This window comes from Etheostoma spectabile, chromosome 9 (genome assembly GCF_008692095.1).
Source record: "Etheostoma spectabile isolate EspeVRDwgs_2016 chromosome 9, UIUC_Espe_1.0, whole genome shotgun sequence".
Classification (NCBI taxonomy): Eukaryota; Metazoa; Chordata; class Actinopteri; order Perciformes; family Percidae; genus Etheostoma; species Etheostoma spectabile.
In genome coordinates, this window is record NC_045741.1 from 26,905,661 (window position 1) to 26,927,277 (window position 21,617).

The following is a 21,617-nucleotide window of genomic DNA, read 5'->3' on the forward strand; positions in this document are numbered from 1 at the left end:
TTGTTCCGAATATTATCTACTTAAACATTTAAAATGGCCTTTTTTAACTCAGGTAAGTAACACTTGTGAATTAAGTTCTAACACCAATGAATAGAACAATAGAATCTGGTTACTGAAGAATAGGATAAATTAAGAGGCTTGAGAAACACTCCCAGTAGACACCATAAAGCCATGTCCGATTGGAATTCTGGGTTAAGCAGTGTAACCACCCAACTTTGTATCCAAAAGTATTTTAACCAGATTTACAGAATTTTAGCCAAGATTTAATTTCTTCAGTGAAAGCTTGAGTGACGTTTAAGTTGCAACATCAAAATTTATATTCATGAAGTCAGTTTCAAGTTCATTTGTGTAGCTTATTTCTATCATTGATATCAATTTGATCAAATTGATTTATAGACCATCTTTCCCACCTCAGCCAAGTTTAAAGACTTTTTTGAAATATTTTAACTGTTTTTCCAGTCTAGCATTTTCCACTCAGGTTCTTTCATGTGCAGGTTTAAAATGTACATAAAAACGAAGTGTAGGCCTCAAAGCAAACAAGAAGCATGTATATATCCTTCTGCCCCATTATCAATAACTGCAAGCTTGCCTTTCTCAATGTCTTTGTCTGAATAACATACTCTGCCTAATAAACACACCAACCCACATCCAACTTAGCTGACTGTATCATTATCCCCCGGCATGATTTGTATGTTTTGGGGTATTTGTCTTTGAAGAAAGATCTTTTGTATTAAACCGATATTTTGCATAAAACATACAAAGACAAGGTGAGAATCTCCAAATGTAGTGGCTTAAGGCCAGTGTGTCACCGTCACTGACGTGCCTTAGACTTCTCTTCAGCAGTGTTCAGACAAAGTGCCAAAAACTGCAGTTCCTTGAATTGCCACAGTCTATGGTTCAGATGTCTGAGTGGACAAAGGATGCAAATGGAGGGTGCAGCAAATTGAAGTGTGCATTTTATGTAAGACTAGCCTGGATGATTAGTTACGAGTTTCACTGGCTTTGTGTTGTGTTGATGTAGTCATACTGTTTACAAAATTCTCGTGTAACTTTGCTTGAGCAGGATGTCAGTCACAAGGTACTGCATTTCCTTCATGTCCAGATCCTGTGGTTTCGGAGAGCAGTGCTCGCAGGCCTGACAACCTGTACTGTGCTCAACATTCTCTGGTAAGCACATTATTCTCTTACTGCCTTGCTCTTTAACTTCTTTTGTTAATGGATAAAATACAGTATATATATACACACATATACTGTATGTACATATATACTGTGTATATATGTAGATAGATAGATAGATAGATAGATAGATAAATTAGGGAAATTTCAGTGCTACAGTCGCAAAGTATCAGACACACAGCCCAGATACAGAATATACATGAAATAAGAAATAGGATAGAATACAAGAACAAATATTAAAAAAATGAAGATAAAAAAATACTAAGGAAAGAATGTATAAATATATATGCAAGTTGGGAATAAAAGCGTACAACTACTCAAATAGTATTTATGAAGATGTGTATTCTATGCACTTATTGCAGTATTGTGATGTGTATGAGTCTTAACACTCAGTGATAAATATTGTATTGCCTTGTTTTTATCAACACCATATAATAACCTTCAGACAAGTAATAGCTTATTCATCTTTTCAGGTGCCATTATTAAAGTCACACTTGTTTTGAGCCATGTTCTCTGGAAATTGCGAAAGAGGAAAAAAACACCTCTGAAACTACTCTTGTACTATTGCAGAGACATATTACCCCAGGAGAGCATCTGGTGTATACTCTCCCAGGAGAGAGCACCACAGGACACTGGGCTATTTCTGTAAAGAACTGCCACAACCTCTCCACAGGCAGAGGGTTAGGGATTATAGAGGCAGGAAATTCAGTGGGAAGGAGGGGGGCTCACAGTAATCATTAGGTTTAAGCCACTGTATGCGTCAGACATCATAAGGGAGTATTGATTGTTTAATGCAGTAATTCCCAACCATGGATACTTGTACCTCAGGGGGTACTTCTGCAGTTGCAAGGGGGTTTGTTGGAAATATTGTAGAGTAGCTCAACTGATTTGTATCCACATATTGACATTAAGTCAGCAGTAGTCTTGCTTTTCTTGCAGACCATCCACACGCTGCGGAGCGAAGGGAGGTCTGGCGAGTCAACACAGCCTTCCAGGAGGGAAGAAAAACATGCTCTGGTTTATTGGCATTACTTAAAACCAATCACAATCATCATGGGCGGTGCTAAGCTCCTCACAGAGCCACTGTAAATAGTCTTGCGAGAGAAAACTCAGATTGGACAGATATTCTAGCTAGCTGTCTAGATTTACCCAGCAGAGGTCTGAGGAGCAGTTAACCATAGTCCCCAGAAATCACCTGGAGTTTAGAACGCCAACACAAAGAAAGAGAAAGTCGGCAGACATCCGGCCGAAAATAATCATGTCAGGTTGAATTTCCGGCAACACCTGAACAATCCCGGAAGTGGAATGCGTCGATATAGACTAACTTGAAATTTTTGCAAGTAAAAAATGTTGTAGTACTTTTGACAATATGTGAATTTTTATAGACAAGGTTTTATTCGATGATTCTAAAAGGAGTAAGAGTCTTGTGCGATGTATTAATGGTAGGGTTTTGTGTGAAATTTCCATATAAAAGGTAAAAGCATAGTAGCAGGCTGCTTTGCGGATAGCAGATGTGAAACTGCTTGGGTGGAATTAAGGCTGAAGGCTGTCATGCCTGGTAAGTGTTATTGTGTTCCAAAAGTACCATTTAAAACAATAAATATATGTATAAAGTCATTCAAACCGGGGGGCCGGTAGCCGGCCCGGCCAACCGCTAGGGGGTCCGGGGCGCCGGTTGCCAGCAGGGGGTCCGAAGCGCCTGTCGCCAGCAGGGGGTCCGAAGTACTGCGTGTCGGACCGGGGTCAGGGTCAAGAAAACCACGGGCCAGATCGGGGTCACAGCAGCCGCACCCAGGCTCAAAATCAGAGTCAAAGGGACCGCATGTCGGCTCAGAGTCAGAGGGGCCGTTTCCCGGCCCAAGGTCAGGATAGCAGACTGCAGGCTCCGGGGGGCTGGTCCTTGGCAACTCCCGGGGAGAACAGGTCAGTGGCGACACCAAACTGCAGCGAGTGGGTAGGGATCCTGGGCCTCGAGGTTCCAACTGAGGGGTCGCTGCCTCACCTTCCGTGTTGCTACAGGGAACCAGGTGGAGTTGCAGGCTCTCTTCCAGCCGGTAGAGCTCCCTAGCCAAGGTAGCCATACCCGGAACTTCGAGAAGTCTGGGCTTGCCCGCCATGGCGTTCCTGATCAGAGAACAGATGGTGAGTCGGCGCCCCTTGTCCGTGGTCCTCCCCAGCTCCACGATGAACCGGCCAATGTCATACTCAAGCCGCTCCAGCTCCTCCATGTGGAGTTTGAATCCTGCTGGGTCCATATCTGGTCAGATTGTTCTGTCACAGGTAGAGATGAGAGGACCCAAACGCAGCAAGAGGCAGGCAGGCAGAATGAAGTGTAGTCAAGAGGTTTAATGTGGCAACAACAGAGTCCAAGCAAAAAATACCAAAACGGGGATCCAGGGAAAAACAAAACCGGAGCACAAGGGCTGGAAAAACTTACGGGGAAAGTAGCTCACGGGGAAGGCATATTCCAGGGAAGACATCCAAGGGAGAAACATACAGGAACTCGGGAACACAGGGCACATCAACAGGGCACATCAACAGGAACACACTGACAGCGCAAACTCGCAGGACAGACTGGCAAGACAAAACGATCTGACACTAGACAAAGGGAACACAGAGATTAAGTACAAGAGGTAACGAGGTAACGGGTAACAAGTGATACGTCAGTTGAAACACATTAGGGCTGGGCAAGACAATCAGACCGACAAAAGTAAAACTTGGCAAGACGAGACAGAACAGGAAACCAGACTATCAACATAAAACAGGAAGCAGAACAAACAGACACCTACCGGGGAACACAGGACAGGACCAACAACACAAGACCAGGGAGAAAACCAACACAAACACAAGGAAGGCCAAAAGGGAAAAAACACCCAAAACCAAAACCCAAAACCACAACAGTTAGCAATCCTAAACAGCGGCCATATGAACATAACAAATACGTCTTCAGTGATGGAGGTTGCTATAGTGAGGCTGATATTTTCTGTTATTTTGTTTGTGAATATACAAAAGGTTTTTGTGAAAGTTCTTTAAAGCCCTCATTTTCATTTGATAAACTAGCTGCATCTATAGTTTTAGCGACAAGGAGAAATCATACACATCTCTTTGTCATACTCACACACACTCAGAGTTGCAGCTGCCCACAATATCAGAATCAGAATAAAAACTTCCAACTCTGCCAGACTATTAGTCAAGAACATTTAGCTTTATTTTTAGCTTGTGTGTCTGTTTCAATCAGTGAAAAAGAGTGAGTGTCATAAGATAGATGAAGACACAAATGGAAAGACAAAATTCAATTCTACTCCCCCAATTTTACAGTTATTTTACCAATGGGTTGTCCTACCCAGCCTATGAAAACTGTTGCATAATGTCTTCTGTAGCTCTCGAGAAGCTTTGTCAAGTCTGACCCTGGAATCTCAGCTTTGGAGAACTTGCATTACTAACTCTGGGTGTGGAGTTTAAAGTCAATATGCTATCCAGTTGCATTATGGTAAACATTATGGCAATGGCATTTTGTTAATTTTGAAAAACTCAAGCTGTTAAGTACTTTCCGCCATCTAGCTGCTCTTATTGTGGGATTGTCGTCACTGTTAAAAAAATCGAAAATTGAATCATCATCATCATTGTTGAACTGGAAAATTGTGACATTTCTATTTTCAACACATTTTGTAACTTTTCTACCACAGCGATACTGATAACAGTTCAATAAATGTATTTCTGATACTCTGACACGTGTATATTCTTCAAATCAACCCCAGGCTAAGCAAGACTGGCAACACAATCTTCGAAGACTCCACAACAGCTTTCATACACTCCAATTTTAATCCAAATGTGGCAGGTATATATGATGCAATATCCACGTGCACCTTGTTTCTCTCAGATAAAAAGGCTAAAAATGTTAAAATAACAAATTAACAAGCAAGCACAAGAAATAGAATATACCGCTGCACTGCTGAACGAGATCCACACTCATGACAAATTTCACTGAGCTATACCCAACAATTGGCTGTATCTGACCTTTGGTGTACTTTACTGATCAGCTTCTGGCAAAACAACTTACAGCAGCTCCACACAATAACTCTCTTTGCTCTGGGGTACTTCTCTGAGATTTATGAGCTTCAGGCTGCTTTTTTTTTTGTTTTGTGTCCAACCTACACACCAGATTCTGAAAGCAGTGTTCCGTGGCAAAGCAATGCTCTATAATGGCAGGTTTATTTCACAGGGGAGCTCCATTTATCGATTCATAATAACATTTCAGTTATTTCAATGCGCAGTAAACAGGCTGTACATTCTCTCACCACATACACATAGTTCTTAGGTCAACACATGCACTGAGAAGAACCCATACTATGTTTTTACTTTTAGTTTAGTAAATGCATGGTTAGATGAACCTTCAACTAATTGCTCTATTTCACATGGATTCCGCCCAAGGCTCTATGTGTTTAACTTTTCATCCATGTGGTTTCACGTGGAAGGCGGTGGAAATGTGTTGTACGCTAGATGGTGGAAGGTCAGCCTTCTTTTCTGTTTTTTGTCACCCTCCTGCTCCTGCTAGCTTTGTCTGCTTGGAGCCAGATCATGTTATGCCCAGGTTTCTACACTGGATGACATGTTTGCACTGGCAAGTCCTCCAGGGGATCTGGCATAAACCGAAATGAGATTATTTTCCCAGACTGAGTATTTAAACAGTCAAAGTTTGGACATTTTGAAATCAATTAATTTTAACAGGTTTAGTGCTGTTGCAACTGTTCAACTTTGGTTAAATTTGACATGGACATTAGTGCTGCATAACGTCTTGACAGTACAAGCATTGGGTAAAACCTGTGAGTCTAAAATGGAAAAAGCTATCATGTTACTGTGTCCTACCAATTTCATTTAACCTTGCTCTACCAAACAGTAAGCAGAATCAATAAAGCTTTCTTCTTTGTATCTATTTTACATGGAACAAAACTAGCCACAATTAATGTTAGCAACGGTTAAATCTAACAAAGTAGTCTCTTCAACAAGCTTCCTCCACCGAATATGTCCTAAAGATATGGGGGAAAATCTAATTGTGCCATTGTCTGCCGTGACCGGGCACTGAGTATGTGTGACCTCTATCCGGATGACTGACAACAAAATATAAAGGAGAGAGAAGGACGAGAAAGTGGTGGAATATCTGAAGAAGAAATACTGTACCTCCTGGGAGCCTGGTCTCTGAAGACCTACATGATCTTGAACAAAATTGAGCTTATGTGTTGTGCAGCTGTTCAATTCAGCAGCCTGTCCAGGGCTGTCGCCACAGGCGTGGAAATAGTTCTGACCCTAGCCATGTTAAAGTCAAGAAAGTTTGACTGAGCATTGTCACCCTCCAGTTTTGTGCCGGGATGGTGTGGCAGGGAGCTCTTTGGTCTGTGCTTCATTGTCTGAAAACATTCAACCAGCCAAGGAAAAGTGAATGCTGCTGCTCCCTGTGGTTACAAATCAGCTAGCCACCCATTCAGCTAGACATCTATCCCTAACCAGCTGTTGTCATCAGCCTTCACAAGAATCAACAAGGTTCTTTGATCTATCTATTCTTATGGCTGCGTCGCCTGTGGTATGAGTAGGTGCGAAGCAGTCCACGGTGAATCTGTCTAACAGACAGAACTGTCTTCTAGTTACAACATGTACTTTGGTGGCTTCAAAGAAAAACAGGCAGGGGAATATGCATGATATACTTATAACTCCCAGCCAATGGATCCGTAGAGGAAGAGATCTCCACTTCATCAAGCTCAGGTGGATTTATCAGGGTGTTTCTTGATGTCTATTTGGAATTGTGGTTCAAATGACTTTTGAGAGTTGAATCCATCTACCCCCTTTCAGGGGGCTTTATTTACAGTTACTCATGTGCCTCTTTGTTAGTCTGTACTTTGAACTTCTAGAAGCATAGTGCATTAGATTGTTAAGGTCCTGGAAAGTTGAGGACCCTGTCAAAGTTCAGCATGATGACCAGCGAAGTGCAAAGATTCATACTATGAATGCAGGTATATTTTCTCTAAGACCACAGTAAACAAGGCCCAATAATGAAGCATTTTCTTATGTTTCATTCCTCTCCTGTACCGATTCAGCCATATGATCCATAGGTGTTGCGTTGTGCAGTATGGTGTCTAGGTAACAGCAGTTCTAGCATCTAAGCCCTTACAGCCTTTTTAGAGAAGCCAGTGTTATGTATCTTTGAACATCGGCAGAGTCCACACATTATGCTACCCTGCCACTTTATAAGGGACTAAACTACAGTGTATGCTGTAGTTTACTTTTTTTGTTACTTTTCGTGTGTACAGACAATTGCAACACCATGAAGCCTTCAAGGAGAGACGGTCCATTATCATCATTTTAACAATTATGGAATTTCTCTTATCTCTTTGATAGAAGGTATTTTTCCCTACCTTTTAGCATTGACATTTGTAACAGCTATTTTGCCTTCAGATGCTGTCGTACGACACGTTCTACACTCTAGTTGTTTTTAAGCATACCCCGGGTTGTTTTACCTGTATGAAGTTGTTGCCCACTTTAGAACATTGTGCAGACTAACTAACTACACAGGGGACGTGTCACAAAACAGTTTTTATTTTAATCCTTCCATCTGTCTACACAGGCCTTGTATCGGCTCATGTTTCACTTAAGCTATTTGAGCGTGAGCATGACTTGAAATACATTTCCATGCCTGTTGTCTAACTTATTTTGTTTTATACATGTAACTACAGTGATACAGTAAATACTGTGTCTGAAGGCATACTGTGTATACAAGACATGGTGCTCGTGTTATGCCTGCTTTTTCGGATTCACCTTTTAATTTCCAATCATAATTTCATAGACATGATTGAGATGTGGATAAAGTGTAGCCACACACTTTGAGGAATATGCCGTCATTCATTAGCTCACTGCTGTCTTTCTGTTCCACTAGTTTCCTTTTTGTTTGCCAGAGATCATAAATAATACTATAATATTTGAAGTTTATGTAAAACATCTGAATTGACATTATTTTTCCTTAAAAGGCTTGACGTCTGACACAGACGTTGACTGAAATAATCATAGTTTACGCGGCACGGATGCAAATCCCCTCTCTCACCTTGCTTTCTTTCACCGCTCTCTCTCTCTCTCTTATCCCACTACTTTTTTTGGGTCCTGTTCCTGCTTGACGTCCTGGTAAGCAATTTCCTCTGCCTCCATTTTTTAGACCATAATTTTGATTGATAATTATCGTTGGGGACATAATTCTGTTGAGCCACCCAGCAGAGTGAAAGACTAGTAGAATAAAATAGAAATGGTGTGTTGTTGGGTGCATTCAAGCGTAGCCACAACAAATGAATGGATAAATCTCTCAGAGCTGCACTCTGCACTGCCGATTCAAAGAGACCAGCAGCCAGTGCCGCAGAGGGAGGAGAAAACGTACTTGTCCATGACTTGCTTTCTCTCTCTCCCTGCAGCCCAACTTTATGGCCTTTGGTTTCAAACAAAGAACTTGTGATTCATCCTCAGTTCCCCACTTTTGTTTTTAGAAAACCTTCAAAGACTAGCTGAACCCCAAAGGATTACCAGGCTGATTTTCACCTGACTTAAACACTTTGATGATCCAGGGGGAATCCCTGTTGGGGGCCTATTTGGGACTGCTAGTCAGACATGATCGTCTCTCCTTATACACATATCTGAGCTGCTAATAAATACACATTTGACATAGCAGTTAACAATATCATTATGTATATGATGCAGTGTTAATCTGCTGTAGATGAGATTGTACATTTATTCTTGGCCTTGGAAACAATAGTTTATAAAACAATCTTTCATGTGTTGAATGGGTAATTGACTTCAGACAAATAAAGCTAAAACTGTTAAAATTGTATATCCACAGTTATGTAAATGTCCGAATAGGTTTTCTCTTGAAATTCCTCCCTTCAGCAGGGAGCACAACCCAGCAGACACGCAGCACTGAGCGATGGTGTACACCTTATACACAAGGAAATTGTTTCCAATGTCAAATATAGCAAGAGTGAGACAGATTGCCCTTGATTGAGCATGTTTTGTAATTCAGGATTCTTTCACAACTAAGGTCATGCTTTATTTCAGATTATTATGGTTCAGTCTTCCTGATAAATGTGTAATTGATTCATGGTGCTGTATTTGTAAGCCTTTAAAATCAGCAAGGCTGAGCTGCATGAAAATCTCCGACCAGTCGTTTAAAATATTAAAAACTATTTCAATGTCAGGCTTGGAGACAGACTCATTCTTTGATAAGTGAAGAAGAGAAACCAGGCTTGGAAGTAAGACTGCCATGCGCTGGTCGGATCTCGAGTTTGAGACTAGGACTCGAGTCACACTTAAGTTGCATACACAGTAACGTCAGACTTGACTTGTGAGACTCTTCCTCAGAAAACTTCAGACTTGACTTGGATTCGAGGAGTGAGACTCAGGAAGAATCTTTATTTTTAGGAAACGTCTGATTCCCTTACCCACATGTGAGGGAGTACAACAAACATGTCTACCACACCGAAAGCGGCTTGCCATTTATCATAAGCCATGGCTTTTAAGGTCTAAGGGCATTTTCACATATGATCTTAAATTTACCTTTTAAGGTAATTGCATATAATTGATCCCCATGTGTTTCATATCAAAATGTTCAGAACAAGCTCAGCTTTCCATAAAGTCATGCTCACAATTTTACTGGAGCAATGTGTAAAGAGATAATTTGGCGCTAAAGCTCAAAAGTGGAGGTTGGCTTTTTGAAACTTCTCAAATCTGTTTTGGTGCTTGAAATGAATTTAACAAAGTTTTAAGTTATATATGATCAAAATAATAAATAAATGTCTGAAATGAAATTTTGTAATATCGCTTTTTGAGTAGGGGTTTTGTCAAACAACGTTTGGACGCACCGGTGCGTCTTTCGTCCTCAGAGGGTTAAAAACTTTATACAAGAAGGCCCAATCAAAAGAAGCGCTGAATGCAAAATGTGCGGTATCAAGATGAAAGACCTGTAAACGCACCCTAAGAGGTTAGTAAACGTGTTTAGCTCCACATTTTTAACAAGATTAACTTGAGTCTTGCTTTAGCTAAGACCTATGGGAGGTTATCTCTGACCGTTCGCTAGCTGATATGAGAAGATAAATGTTGGCCAAACTTGTGGTACAGAATTACATACTACTTTACGTCCTGCTGGCTGCAATTTTTTAAATTCGTAATATATAGCTATACAGTTCTGAGCAGCTGGGATGGAAAGCAGTTGATACAAAACTCATTGGAACCACTAGAGAATTGAGACTTTACTTGGACTCTAGCTCAGAGACTTGTGAGCATCTCTGATGCCTCCAACATTATGCAGTCTCTTGGAAAGACCTAGAAGTGAACTGAAATCCCCTTAGAACCACCAGACTTCTGCACAGAAGGTGTAGCTCCTTTTATTATAGGAAGCATACATGAATAAATCATTTACCTTGCAGACATTATTTATGTTCCTGAAGAGTTAAATTTTTGCTATCTTACAACAAGCAATCCTCACTAAGTGTTTTACCAGCATTAGTCTCGTTCAAGAACAGTGTTGGGCAAGTTAAAGTTACTAGTAAAAAATGAATTACTCAGTTACAAATTATAAAGGTAGCTAGTTACTTCAGAAAGTTATTTGGTCTAAACAAGAAGACGGTAAGGTCTGGGAAGCATTGGTTAGAAACAGTCCAAATGTGTGTGAGTTTGTGCTAACACTGCCCTTTAACATCTTAACAGTTTTTGTCAGTTGGCCTTAGAAATAATTTACAATTACAGGCACTTCAATGTTGGCTAGATGTTAAAGCTGCTGTTGATAGTGCTGACATGTTAGCAAACAGTTCCCTGTTTACACATCCAGCAGACACAGAGCAAAACTAGCATTAATTTGGAATTTTGTTTCTGTCTACCTGATGAACGTAAGTCGAGTATTCCCCTGTTAGCTCTGTTTTTGGTCTCCACCTACTTATAAATATATGTTTCTTAAGCTGCGTAACGTTCCACCATGTAGCTAGTCGCTAACTTTGTCTGTCGGCTGTTTGGTTCCGAGCAGGTAGTATACAGTGAGTGTATCAGAGCTTTTTCACTTTTGTGTGTGGTGAGACTGGATCAAAATAGTAAAGTTCTGCGCCAAAAGACAACAACATTTAGCTGAAAAATGCTGAAACACTCAGCCGAGCTGAGGGGAACTGCAGAGTTGGATGATAATTCTCAGTGGGCTCAGTGGGCCCATTCACATTACAGATCCATTGTTCACATTACGATATTGATAAGTGCAGCTTAGTTAGTTCTTCAGATTTGAGGTCATGGTGTAGCTTTGGGACAGGACTGGGCTACTTCCTCCTATAAGAATTATATAAATATTAATCTTGCTTCTTCCAGTATTGAACTGTTTTGGCAAAATTAGATACCAGCTCTTGTAGAAATTTTGGGATGGCTTGGCTCATTGTATCTTGATATATTCCAATACTATTTTTTCCTTTGCAAACTGATTACGATACTTGAACTTGCGTAGCGGCAATACCAAGAAGCCAGTGCCTTGGATGAATGGTTGCTGATAATGGGCAATGTACAGTAGATATTGCATTAAGGATCAGCCACCCACTCAGATCAGCTGGTATTCTGTCTATAATGGAGGGGTATGGAAATTTGTAAGTGACCCCAAACTTTTGACCAGTAGTGTGCGTGTGTGTGTGTGTGTGTGTGTGTGTGTGTGTGTGTGTGTGTGTGTGTGTGTGTGTGTGTGTGTGTATATATATATATATATATATATATATATAACATGCTCTATCAAATCATTTGTTGCCAGAAAACTAAAGCTATACGTGTTGTTAAATCCTGACCAAATTCTTGCCCTTTTAACCAAGAAAGGAACCAATAACCATTTAAGACCTCTTTGAAGGCTCAGCTCTATAGTGAACTTCATATATCCCAAGGAAAACAAGATCATATCAGTTTCGAAACAAATATATTTTTCCAAAATGTGTTGCAGCAGTAACATTAATAGCTTTTGAATATATACTACAGTGTTTAAAAGTGCTGAGAATTTGATCAACATATGTCTTATTTGAGCTGTTGTGATGAAAACTTCCTGATGTAGAAAGAATAGGTGACATTCATTTGTTGTTAAATTAGTCAGTGTTAGTGAAGGTATATGTGCTCCAATGAATTCCATGTTATTCGTGTAATACTAATTTGCATATCCCAAATACCAACTTTCTGTGTGTGTGTGTTTGTGTATGTGTGTATGTGTGTGTGTGTGTGTGTGTGTCAGGTGCTGGGCAGTGCTGGAAATCGTGCCCCAGACGTCGATACCAGAAAGGCGGCTGGCAGCTGAGACGACAACCCAGCCCGGCCCCAGCAACCTGTCTGGTCCTCATTCCTCCGCCTCCCGTCTCCTGTACTCCAACATCTCACTAGAAGAGTAAGTCTTTACTCTGAATTATCTCTTGTCCTGTTTTGTGCCTTCCATCAAATCCAACAATCAATTGGCCACAGACCTACTTTTGTAGCATTACCATACAGGAGGCAGGATTTTTGGATGTCCGAGAGTTCCACGTTGTTAGTGCTGCTATAAAACAAAAAAGAAAAAGTATGATCAGATAGAGTGCCTTCCTCCTAATCCCTTGTGTTGCACTCTCATTGGCTGTAGCTTCCATTTCCAAATATTTAGCCCGCTAATGTAGATATCTGGAAGGTGTCTGCAAGACACCAGCAAGGCCTCTTCTCTCGTGTTTTTGAACAGTTCACACATTGTGAGCCAATGTCGATTCGCCTCAACATGCAGCTTTTTGTTGAGGAGCTCAAAAAAACTGTCGGCAAGCGGAAAATCTGGGTTAAAGTCCTGTAGCGGGACAGTAGTCTGCCCTGTAGTGGACTTTTTTTTTTACAGTTGATTCAATTATGTATCCGCAGACATTAGATGAACCAAGGTTTATCACTTGTGGTTTGAGTCCAAAAAATCTGAATCCATTTAACTGTACCATGGCGGACATGTCTGTGATCTTTGATATAATAGATTGAATGATTGATTAAATCCAATGGGAAATTGCTACATTTTCCCTGTCAGAAGACATAGATATGAATATGAATATCAGTCCAGAGTACAGCTTTCCCTCTGCTATCTTCAGGGAAATAACTCCTTTTTCCGTCTCTTTATCTTTGCGTAAAAGATTTTTGCGGTCTTCTCCGCAAGTCACTTTGAAATACATTTTTACTTAACTGTAATAGTCCCCACCACATTATTGATTGAAGGCCAAGACTTTATTGTAAATGTCTCGGTGCAGTGCAGCACGGCTGGGCACTGCTTTGACCTGATCAAATGATCCAAAAATAACGGAGTAAATGCTCCAGAAGTCACTCTGCGGCTGATGAGAACAAGCCCTTACATGATCTTGGAACCAAACCAAAGCATTTATGTTAGGTTTTGCAGAACAAAACTATAAAGTAACGGGGTTTTGTTACTCAATGTAAAGTCCTAAGACCACTAAAACCATTAGAACTGATTTAGCCTCTTTTATCATTAAAACGTTTTTTCAGTCGCTACAAAATTTGAATTTTCTGTCACAAATGGGAAGGCTGACATTTGCAAAAATCCTTGGTTGAAACTGGATGCAAAACTATAAAACTGCTTGTTTTATTAACGTTGACGGTTTATTATTGACCTTGCACACAGCAGCTGACAGACAATCTCAAATCAAGGTCTACTTACTCAATTGTTCTGGAGTTTAAAATTGTTGTGCAGGATGGAAAGGCCATCAGTCATGGATGGACTGTAGCTGGATATGTATTTTAGGGGGGAAAATAGAGCCACAGCCTATCAAAGCAACTATTCCAAAGTGTCTTGTTCTCTGAGGTAGAATGACAAATTAAAAAATAACATTCATAGGTACTGAGCCCTTTTTATGCCAAAACGTCTTTGAATTGTAATAGCTTCCTGGCTCAGACCCTCCCTTTCCATTAAATCCTCCTTCATTCCACTGATTTGCAGAACAACCATTTTTCATTCTGATTGCTTGGCATAGATTTTTATTTCTGTTTTATTTCTCCCCTCTACCCATCACTGTTCATCGTTCATCTATTTTAAAAGCAGGGCTCTTGTGACCCACATGGCTAAGACAACCTCAGCGACAGGTACTCTGCTCTCCCTGCTTGGCAGAGCTTTGGCTTTCACAGATCAACAATGCCCCCTAGTGGATTTTATAAATTGTGTTGTGCCTGTCTAAGAAGCACAGGGTAGTTGTTCGCCTCATCTGTTGAGTCATTTAGAGCAGCAATGCACATTTAAATCAATACAAGGATACAATAAAGGGGACAATAACAAAGTTTCAGCTGTACATAGACCAAGTTATTCAATTAAAAAGAATTGAAGCTAAACTAAACAATGGATAATTAATGCAGACTTATTATTAAATGCCACTTACTGGGTCTTTTTTATATGGATCCACAGGTGCTCAGTGATTCAGTACAAGAGAAACAAGAAAAATAGTGGCACTAATGGTTGAATTTCACTCTGAAAGAAATGATGAACTCTTCCAAGTAAAAATGGGAGCCACAGTTGACTTATGGCTACATGTTTGAGAGTAGAGTTGGTGTTTGTTTCAGTAATTTACATATTCATGTGGCAGACGTGTTTGTCCAAAGCAACGTAGAAATGAGGTACAGTCCATGCCACAGAAAATTAAGCAGAAACCTTCGAGAAACTAGGACATTCAAAGCTTCCACTGAGGTTTTTGAATGAACTGACCCAAAAGCTGCAGCGCAGCTTGTTATTCTGAGGCAGATCATTAAATATGCATTTGAATGTTGATTTATAATTTGACCGTCAACGTTATGTATTAAGTAGTCTATATCCACTACGTTCCACTTCCTGGATTGCTGCCATTGGAAATTTCGCCAGATGTCACTCTTTTTGGCCAGATCTGTGCAGGGTAAATCCAGACAGCTAGCTAGATTATTTGTCCAATCTGAGTTTTCTGTTGCACAACTGAAACAACTTTTGAATGTAAACGTTTCAACCGAGGCTATTTTGCAGTAGCACCGTGGCTCTGTCCGGCTCTTATCGCTGCCCATGGCGATTGTGTTTGGTTTAAAGAAATGCCAATAAATCGGAACACGTTTTTCTCCCAGCTCGTTCTTCGGAGGCAGACCATTAAATACGCATTTGAATTGCATGCTCTACCAAGATCTAATAATGCTGGTGATTGGCTGTCTAACGTTACACGTCGCAGAGACATGCAGGAAAAAGTTGAGGTTACACAGGGACAGGGCTCACGTAGTATGAGCTGACAAATCAATAAAAAGATTTGTGCCGAGTGTTGTAATTTGTTTTTGTTTCATAAAATTGGTATCGAAAAAAAAGAATTGTTTAGGAACCGGTATCAAAGTCACAGTATTGGTATTGAATATTTTCAAATAATACCCAGCACTACATTGGCAGTATATTGTATAGAGCGAAGCGACATTATCGATTGACACCGACAACATTTTAAGTGCAAGTTAGTTGGTTATCCATCACGATGCCCAGATTTCGAACAGACTTTGCTCCTGAGAGTGAGGTGGAGCTGAGCTGGATGCTAATATGCTGAAGGAGAGGATGAGGTCACCAGGAGGTTACCACTATATACTGTATGCCTTGATGATGTTGCTGATGTAGATTGATCTGCAAGGATTTTGGATAACCTTAAAAAAAAGACACTTGGCGAGTGAACATCTAGTAATAACTCAGACTCAAGTACTGTACTTAAGTACAAATTTGAGGTACTTGAGTCTTTTGTTTTTGTGTATTTTCTACTTCTACTCCCCTACATTTCATAGAAAAGTATTGTACTTTTTACTCCACTACATTCATCTGACAGCTTTAATTACTAGTTACTTTTCAAATTAAGATTTTTGCACACCAAACACGTTATAGAGTACAGCTGAAATGAGTAGCCAATTAGCCAATTTGATCGTTTCCAGTTTCCAAAATGGGAAGTTTTTTCTGCATTGAGTACTTTCACTTTTAATACTTCAAGTAAGTTTTCCTGATGATACATACTTTTATTTAAGTAACATTTTCAATGAAGGACTTTTACTTGCAACAGAGTATTTTTAAAGTGGGGTATTAGTACTTTGACTTAAGGCGTAACTCTCGCCAAAATGCAACCGAGGGTCTTTTTGTGAATGTCCCCGAGTCAAACTTTTGATTAAAAGCATAGTTAGGATGGAAGCGCCTGTTTTAAGATTCACCGTATTTTTGTTTAGGGTTGAATGGCCTTTAGAATGGGAGTGCTAGGGGCACTTTGATTGAATCAAAATCACTATTTTGAAAACACGGAAAACCCTGAAACTTTGCTCAAAGTATCACCAGGGGCTCTACACATGAACCCAAGCATTGAGAACGTTGTTTGTTTGTGTTTGTGAGATGGCAGCAACTGGAAAAACCAACAGCTAAAGTGAGTCTTTCAAAAACTCTCTTTTCAGTAAACTCTATGTACACAAACAATGTTCTCAATGCTAGAGTTCATGTGTAGAGGCCCTGGTGATACTTTGAGCAATGTTTCAGTGTTTCAGTGTTTTTAGTGTTATAAAAATAGTTATTTTGATGTGATCATAGAAGTGCCCCTAGCACTTCCATTAAAAAGGCCATTTGACCCAAAATCTTAAAAGTGACGCTTCCGTCCTAATTATGCTTTTAAGTTAGACCCTAGGTTGCATATTGGCGACAGTTACGCTTTAAGAAAAGGATCTAAATACTTCTTCCAACACTGAACAGAAGTCATCGGAAATGTCATCGGACTAGACTTCAGCACGATGGGGCAACTCCTAGCTCACCCAGCAGGGCTGAGTCCCCAGGTTTTGAATCCAACCCGCTGCTCTTTGCTGCATGTCGTCCCCCTTCTCTCTCCCCTTTCCTGCCTCAACCTATCCCATTGACTAAAAGCCCCAAAAGCCCCCAAAAAATGTCTTAAGAAATATATACAGTATATATAAAATAAAAGAATATACTGTATGTGTATAAATGTACATATATATGTATGTATGTATACATACATACATACATACATGTACATACATAGTACATATATGTACACATGAACTATAAAGGGGTTTTTAATCTGGTAATCTAAAACCCTAAATACAGCGACTGACAGAAGCAAAGAATATGAATTGCACAATTAACCATTTCTTTATTTATTTGAAACTATAATTGACATCAAACATTTTTGTTATATGTTGCCATGGAAACACTGATGACAGCAAAGAATGTTGCCTCAAATGGTGTTCTTTCAACTGAAAGCCATGCGTCATCTGTGGCAAGAGATATCATTGAATCTGGTATGATGAGTGGTTCAAGGCTGAGGCAGATAAAAGGAAATCACTACCTTCACTAACTTAGACACAGAGAGGGAACAGGCTGCAATGACTAAGCTTATTTTTATGAATATACGTATATAAGTACAGACCAAAGAAGGTTCCACAATATGATAAAGAGACTTTCAAGCTACAGAAAATACTTGATGGAAAGACAAAAAAGACAAAAAGTGGTTTAGTTTTTATTTGGTGGTCTGGTGGTAAGCAAGCTCCCTCTAGTGGTATGTGGGTGGAAATAAATTGAAATAAATCAATTTAAAAACATAATAAGATATGCTGTGATATTTCAAAAGAAAATACTTAAACTATGATCAGTGAATTGTCATTTTAAATGAGACTGCAACACAACCCTGCAGATTCCAAACCAAAACAGGGTCAGAAAAGTTTTCAGAAAGTCTGTGGTTTGCAAACGTGCAAACGTGGCAAAAGATATTTGTTTTTAAACCCAAATGTAGTAATTTAGTGTACCCTCAGTCAGTTTGTGTTATACTAACATCAGTATCCTCCCTTCACCCCAAATAAAAATAAAATTACAGTAGCCTATTTTCTTTTGTCTTTGTCGGTTCAACCAATCATAAAAATGCCACAACAAAACAATGTTTAGTTTTACTTATAACAACTAAATACTAAAAACATGGAGCAACAACAGGCAAACTGTAGGTTTTCCCTAAAGTGCCGGGAGACCGTCAGACCATGGGTGGAGTATTCTAGACCCCCCACAGGACAAATTCAAAAGCAGTCTAGAACCAGTGGATAAATGCAATTTCATGTAAATGTGAGTGATTCTTTTGAAAGCAGAGTACCCCTTGTACTTTCGGCATCAAGGTTAAACAATACACACACACCACACACTTCTGTGAGTGTGTCCTCTCCTGTCAGAGCTGTAACCTTGTTCTTTAGGATGGAAGAGGAGGAGCGTTGCAGGCTTTCATTCAGGGCATTCAGATAAATACAGGTGTCAGGTGTGGCATCTTAGCATGAGGCACGAACAAACAAACAAGCGAGTTAGCACCTTGCCCCAGGACAGACATCTGCCATCAAAGTACAGCAACAGGTGGAAGAACATTAATGAGCATTAATACATAGAGGCAGGAAGAAGTACTTTAAAGTAGCCTTTATTAATTATTATTGCGGAGATGGGGTATGGAGATAGGTCCATGGGACTGTTTCTGGGGATGAGTCTGAGGGAAGAACAGGAGACAAGGGTAAAGAGAATGCAGAAGACAAAGGCAGGTCCTGTTCTCCATCTCTACAATAATAATTAATAAAGGCTAGTTTGAAGTACTTCTTCCTGCCTCTATGTAATAATGCACATGGGTAGCCTAAATGGGTTCCATTCAGATCTTAACATTAAGTATTTTACTGTTATATGTCAACAAGATTCAACATGTTGGTATTTATGCAAGTTAGCACATACATAATTAGATTGTACACCGTTTGCGTGTAAACGTGTAATACATTTTTTGTTTGTCCTGATGTAAGTTATCAACTCAGTAATTGTCATGGTGATATCTAAAGGTTAAAGTGTGTACCCTATTCACATGAGGAAAAAATTGAATAGTCGTATGAATAGGCTATATTTGGGTCTTTTTCTAAACTTTCGATTCTTCAGTGCTTTTTTTCCTTACTCAGGACATATAAAGGATACAAAATCAGTTGAGTCTGCTTCTGTTGCAATTTGTTCAAGTTTGACCTACATTTTGGCTTAAAATGACTGGACTATATTGGAAAATAGACACTGGAACTCTGAGCATTCTAGAAGCAGATAAGTGAGAGAAGTATTCCATAATTCCTTCACTCTTCTGCTTCTAGAATTATATACAGTGGTATACATATACAGTAAATGTGGTGTCATTACTTTACCAAAAACCTCCATAAGAGACAGACTTAAAGCATACCAACCTTTCCTGAGAACACACAGAGAAAAAACATCATGTCAAGACAACAAAGTCAACTCCAGAATGAAATGGAGATTGTTAAAAGTTTAAGGAAATGGACTCCAGAGGAGAGAAGGAAAGAGCTAGTTAGAGAGTTGAGGAACATAGAGATGGAGCGCAGAGCGAGAGCGCTTCAGAGGGACATGAGGGAAAAAGAGGAAAAAGACAAAGAGACTGAAAGATTGCAAAGTCAGAAACAGAGATATGAGGAGGAGAGGAGGAGGCAGGAGATCAAACAGATGGAGGAGGAGAAAAGGAGGGTGAATGAGCAAAAGGCCCTCGAGAAACAAAAACAGGTGCAACTGAAGAAAGCGAGGCTTGAGTGGAAGAAGGTGATGATGGTGGACGAGGAGCCAATCACATTGCCCGGATTAACTCTGAGTGATCTGAAAAGGGAGCAAAGGAGGTGCAGACAGGCTGAGCAAAGAGTGGAAGATAAAGCCAGCTTTAAGAGCCTGACCTCGGAGCTAAAGGGCCAGGAGAAGAGTAAAAGAAAAACCCTGTTCAATAACTGGGTTGGAGAGCCAAGTGAGACGAACAGGAGCTCCACCCAAACGGTTCCACCCCCCTCCACTGAAATACCAAGCCTTGAGTCTAAAAGTATGTGTCTCATTTTTACCCATTTGTTTTAAACAACAATTCACTGCCTGTTTTTATTTTTTTTCTATGCTAATTCGGACTGCACATTTAATCGCAAATGTGTTGAAATCGCAAAAAGAACTAGGCCACTGGTTCTCAAACTATGGTACTAAGTACCACTGGTGGTACGCGAGCTCCATCTAGTGGATGGAATATCTGATACATTGTAAAAATTGCAATAAATCAATTAAAACATTTCAAAAGGAAATAATAAACTATGATCAGTGTAAAAGTAAAAAAGAATATATTTTTGTTTTGATATCAGCCCGCTACATAGCCAAGTAAGCAAAGATCAAAATAATGATTGAAAAACACTGCAATGGGACAATCCAAATGGGAACTATTTAGAAGGGTAGTGTAGATCAGGAGAATATTTTGAGCAGCCCTGTGGAATTTATAATGGATGACAGACCAAGCGCAAGGCTAGTTGCTACTAAAAGGGTAATTTTGTTTTTTTCAACCTATTTTCCTAGATTTTTGTGTCTAAGCGACTGGTAGCAACAACAATCTTTGGCATTGGTTCAGCATTAAGCGAGATCGCTGCAGTTGGCAGCGGCGAAACGAGCTACAATGTTCACAAAAGTGCTTGTTTTGCCATTGACAGATTATCTTATAAAAAAGAAAAAGAAATAGGCCTAAGCTTAGCAGAAGTCATTTCCAAATTTTTGCATTTCAGTTGCTGCTTGACTCAGTCTGCAAAACCCTGCCCCTACTGCTGCGGGCCTCATTGTTCATTCATTTTGAACGTGTTGTGGATCAGATTATTATTCTGTGTCTGACAACAATATGAAAAGGATTTCTAAGAAGGTTGACCTTTCTGTTACAGAGTAAGATCCTTTTTAAACATAAAAACATCCACAAAATTGCGTTCGCTTAACCCACCAGACTCCAAACCAAATATAACTAGCAGCAAAGCAGTGAAATCTACACAGCACCTGTTAGCATCAAACGGTGCAAAACAGTAAGGAGATTTGACCCACGTCCTGTGTGAACCGTCCGTAGCTGAATAGGGTTGGCCTGCGCTCATGTGGTGGTACGTGGTGTCAAACCATTCTGATGACCAATGCAGCGACGTCTCGGTCTACAGATCCTATCTGACAGACTAAAGAAAAGCTACTTGTTTGGTACAGATCCTCGCAAAAATCACACTCTAGCAATTTTAAATTTTATAGTTGTTTTTATGAAAATTAGAATAACGAACCAACATGATCATTCCCTTCAATATTGTGAATTATGTCGCACTCGCACTATCAGTCAAAAATATATGCAATTAGATATTTTCCTCATATCGTGCAACCCTAATGCTAATCATCTTTTATTTTCTTATATAAAAAACAGCAATACCAAAATCCAGGAGGAGAGTTAAGGCTACTCAAATCTTGGAGGGATGGCTCAAGAAATTTGTCTGAGCAGTTTGCTATACTGACCTGTCCAGAAACAGCATCCTCAAAAAATGGATGATCTTCTGATGAATAAAACAGTGCTGCATTAAAAACATTTGAGTTGTCCTTTTTAAGT

At 39.8% G+C, this 21,617-nt stretch overlaps 2 protein-coding genes and 1 long non-coding RNA gene across 4 annotated transcripts in view; 2 read left to right on the plus strand and 1 right to left on the minus strand.

Annotated features, from left to right (window-relative positions):
* LOC116695679 (uncharacterized) overlaps positions 1–899 on the minus strand; it is an 8,060-nt gene extending 7,161 nt beyond the window's left edge. The window contains exon 1 of the long non-coding RNA XR_004333528.1: positions 888–899. This is a non-coding gene — a long non-coding RNA (uncharacterized LOC116695679). The remainder of the gene's footprint in view (positions 1–887) is intronic.
* Positions 1–21,617, plus strand: part of LOC116695612 (uncharacterized) — a 97,116-nt gene that overhangs the window by 59,862 nt on the left and 15,637 nt on the right. For both annotated transcript variants that reach the window (XM_032526009.1, XM_032526008.1), the window contains 2 exons: positions 1,103–1,167; positions 12,443–12,592. In XM_032526009.1, coding sequence (XP_032381900.1) covers positions 1,103–1,167; positions 12,443–12,592 — 215 coding nt within the window. The remainder of the gene's footprint in view (positions 1–1,102; positions 1,168–12,442; positions 12,593–21,617) is intronic.
* LOC116695653 (trichohyalin-like) lies at positions 19,278–21,580 on the plus strand. The gene is made up of 2 exons (XM_032526075.1): positions 19,278–20,060; positions 21,438–21,580. Exons 1-2 carry the CDS (start codon positions 19,457–19,459, stop codon positions 21,506–21,508), a joined length of 675 nt encoding a protein of 224 aa, XP_032381966.1. The 5' UTR covers positions 19,278–19,456; the 3' UTR covers positions 21,509–21,580.